At 36.6% G+C, this 3,999-nt stretch overlaps 1 protein-coding gene across 1 annotated transcript in view; it reads left to right on the forward strand.

Moving 5' to 3' along the window:
* Positions 1–2,170: 2,170 nt before the first annotated feature.
* LOC122258748 (hemocyanin subunit-like) overlaps positions 2,171–3,999 on the forward strand; it is a 2,993-nt gene continuing 1,164 nt past the window's right edge. Inside the window, exons 1-2 of the mRNA XM_086554522.1 lie at positions 2,171–2,261; positions 2,954–3,999. The exon at positions 2,954–3,999 is cut by the window's right edge and continues 478 nt beyond it. Coding sequence (XP_086410648.1) covers positions 2,183–2,261; positions 2,954–3,999 — 1,125 coding nt within the window. The 5' untranslated portion in view covers positions 2,171–2,182. The remainder of the gene's footprint in view (positions 2,262–2,953) is intronic.

Consider the following 3,999-nt stretch of genomic DNA (forward strand, 5'->3'; position numbering starts at 1 on the left):
CTCCTACACAGTATAAAGTCTATCTGCGTACTCCTACCTCCACTCTTGTATGTAACTCTGTGCTCTTCCCTTTTCTTAAAATATGTATTCACCAATAACATATATATGTATATATATATATATATATATATATATATATATATATATATATATATATATATATATATATATATATATATATATATATGTATGCATGTATGTATGTATGTATGTATTTTTGTATATACATACAAATATATGCATATATAAATATACATGTGTGTGTGTGTGGAAAGGGGTAGAGGAGGTTGGTGCCGAGAATGGAAGGGCAGGAGGGATTAACACCTTTCAAAATTGATGGAACCGCTCAAATATTACTAAGATCTGAAATTCGCGAACAATGCACTGATTTTTTTTCTCTCTCTCTCTCTCTCTCTCTCAATAACATCAATGAAAATTGATCTTAAGATAAGACGATTGTTCATTAATCTTTATACATTAAAAGATAACTGCGCATAAAAACAAAAAACAAAAAATTTGAGCATAACAAGCGATTTTCACTGAACAGCTTTAATCAATTCAAGCCTTATACAGACAAGCTTTGCGAGAGGTATTTGCAAGAAAGTATCCCGTATACAAAGAATATACATGAAAGATAAAAAAAAAAATAAATAAAAAATAAAAAAGTTGGTCTTCTATTAAAGAATAAAACTTGAGTGGTCAAATAAAATTAAGCGCCATTTATGTATCCCGAAAATATTTAAGGGTTTGAAAATATTGAACATTACGTATGCTTGGATACCATACGTTTTTGTGTCTGACCTAATATGCGAGTTATTCCATTTTCATATTTCTATAGAACGGCAATGAAAATTGTTTGCTTGTAAGATTGTTGTTTATTACTCTGACCACATCAAAGAATAACAGGGAATAGGGGCCCGGATTCTATGTGTGTAATAAGCGATTTTTCACAGACTGTCAAAGGCACGTCGTTGGCAGCTTGAGTTAAAATCTAAAAAGGGAGGTTTTGAAAAATTGAACACTGCATATATTTGGGTACCATACGTGTCTGTCTCTATATAGAGAGAGGTATATGTTATTTTCAATTCTTTGGACCGACGTCTAATTCACTTTGAATACTTTCATTCAAAGTATAATTGATTCTGTTTATGAATTTCGCATAACACTCCCCTCGTTTAACCCGTTACGGACAGGTGGCATGACATTTATGCCAAGCGAGTTTTTGGCATGAAGACGGGTGGCATGACATGCATGCCAAACGGGTTTTTGGCCTGACGACGAGAAGCATGTCGTATGCCTATAGCCATTTTAGTGCTAGGAAAGAGTGAATCGATGTTTTAACACTATTAGACTATGAGTAATAAGTCTATTTGATACTTCATGATACCAGTTACAATCATAAAACCTATAATTGCCGAAATTTTAACAAAAATAGATTTAGTTTCAAATCATAAACAGGGATAGCATCTCTCTCTCCTAGCACCAGCAAGAAAAAAAAAGCTTGAAAAGCACCCATCCACGGTGTCTACTAAGCACTATCTTTAGAGAGCGATGACACAGCAAGATGCCGACCTCTGGCTCTATAGTACCGGCGATGCAGGATGTGCAGGAAGAATGAAAAGGGGAAGGTGATCCAGACCATGTGCAGCGTTGGCAATGTGTCCCTTTTCCAATATGGCTGCTTTGTGATGTGGCATTCACAGTCGAAAGCTAAGGTCTTCTTCCTCTTCTTTATCTATTCATGTTATCCGCACTAATTAGGATTTTTTTCGGGTTTCTTTACAAAAGTATACATATATAGTATATACATATTTGTATAAACAGCACAGTAGGAACTGGGGTACCCGTCAATCGAGAAAGCAGTTATTGAGTGTATTTTTTTCATGAGAGACAGAAACAGAAAGGGTGGTACATACTCACACGCATACACACTCACATTTAACGCCATGTAACCTAGTGTTTAAAGGCCGTCAAATTCTGTTTATCATTTACCAAAATGATTCATTATATCTATGGTCGAACTCACATGTATGTCAACAGGGATAGTAGTGCAGGGAACTCATAATAGCATGAGTTTTTCCACAGATGGGTACGTTGGGTGCAATGGATGAGTGATAAAGAGGTGAACTTCGGTCACCGGGCGCTATAAAAGCCCTTGCATCCCCTCACCGGCACAGTCAACATGAAGGTCTTGCTTCTTCTTGGTCTCGTGGCTGCGGCCGCCGCCTGGCCAAACCTTGGCTTCCAGGCAGATGACGCAGGTCAGTTGCTTACTCTCTCTTTCACTGTGTATGCTAGAAAAAGAAACTGCTGTTTGCTAATAGTTTTCCAATAAGAAAATAATGCTCCATACAATAATAGTTGTTATCTTTTTCTTGCTATGATTTTCCATGTCAATATATGCCTATAGGTGTGTTTGTGTTTATACAATACGCCTATATGAACTCGGATAGATTTACAAATATGTGTGTATTTGTATACATGCGCACGCATAGTGTTATTATATGCACACACACATATATATGTATATATGTGTATATGTATATATATATATATATATAAATATATATATATATATATATATATATATATACATATATATACACGGACATACATATATATTTATATATACATATATATATATATATATATATATATATATATATATAATATATATATATATATATATATATATATATATATATATATATATATATATATATATATATATATATACATATTATATATACGCTTATATATATGTATTTATATATATATATAAATATATATATATATATATATATATGTGTGTGTGTGTGTGTGTGTGTGTGTGTGTGTGTGTGTATGTATGTATATATACCTATACATATACTTGTATCAATTTTTTCCATTATATATATCCTTTAGCTTTACTGCTTTTATGCATTTAAAAAATCTCGTTATACCTTCCCAGGTGTGTCGGATGCCCAAAAGCAGCATGACATCAACTATCTGCTGCACAAAATCTACGGAAACATCCGTGATCCTGAACTCAAAGCCAAGGCTGAGTCCTTCGATCCCGAGGCCGATCTCTCACATTACAGTGACGACGGTGAAGCTGTCCACAGAATCATGAAAGACATTAAGGATCACAGATTTCTCCAACAGAGGCACTGGTTCTCCCTCTTCAACCCTAGGCATAGGCATGAAGCACTCATGCTCTTTGATGTCTTCATCCACTGCAAGGATTGGAATACATTTGTCAGCAATGCTGCCTACTTCCGCCAGATAGTCAATGAGGGAGAATTCGTATATGCACTTTATGTTGCTGTCATTCATTCTCCATTGGCTGAACATGTTGTACTTCCTCCACTCTATGAGGTCACACCTCATCTCTTCACCAACAGCGAAGTCATAGAAGCAGCTTATCGCGCCAAGCAAACGCAGACTCCTGGCAAATTCAAGTCCACCTTCACGGGTACTAAGAAGAACCCTGAACAGAGAGTTGCCTATTTCGGAGAAGATATTGGCATGAACACTCACCACGTGACTTGGCATATGGAATTCCCATTCTGGTGGCAGGACACTTACAGTCATCATCTGGACCGCAAAGGAGAGAACTTCTTCTGGGTACATCATCAACTTACTGTTCGCTTCGATGCCGAACGTCTTTCCAACTACCTGGACCCTGTGGGAGAACTCCACTGGGAAAAACCCATTGTCCAAGGTTTTGCCCCACACACTACTTACAAGTATGGAGGTCAGTTCCCCTCTCGTCCAGATAACGTAGAGTTCGAGGATGTGGACGGCGTCGCCAGAATTAGAGACTTGCTTATCATTGAAAGCAGAATTCGAGATGCTATTGCCCACGGTTATATTGTCGACAGGGAAGGCAAGCACATTAATATCATGAATGAACGTGGTATTAACATTCTGGGAGACATTATTGAATCATCTATGTACAGTCCTAATGTCCAGTACTATGGAGCCCTGCATAACACTGCCCATATTGTACTTGGT

The sequence above is a fragment of the Penaeus japonicus genome, unplaced genomic scaffold (genome assembly GCF_977035675.1).
Source record: "Penaeus japonicus unplaced genomic scaffold, GWHDUDI00000001_assembly GWHDUDI00000029, whole genome shotgun sequence".
Taxonomy (NCBI): domain Eukaryota; kingdom Metazoa; phylum Arthropoda; class Malacostraca; order Decapoda; family Penaeidae; genus Penaeus; species Penaeus japonicus.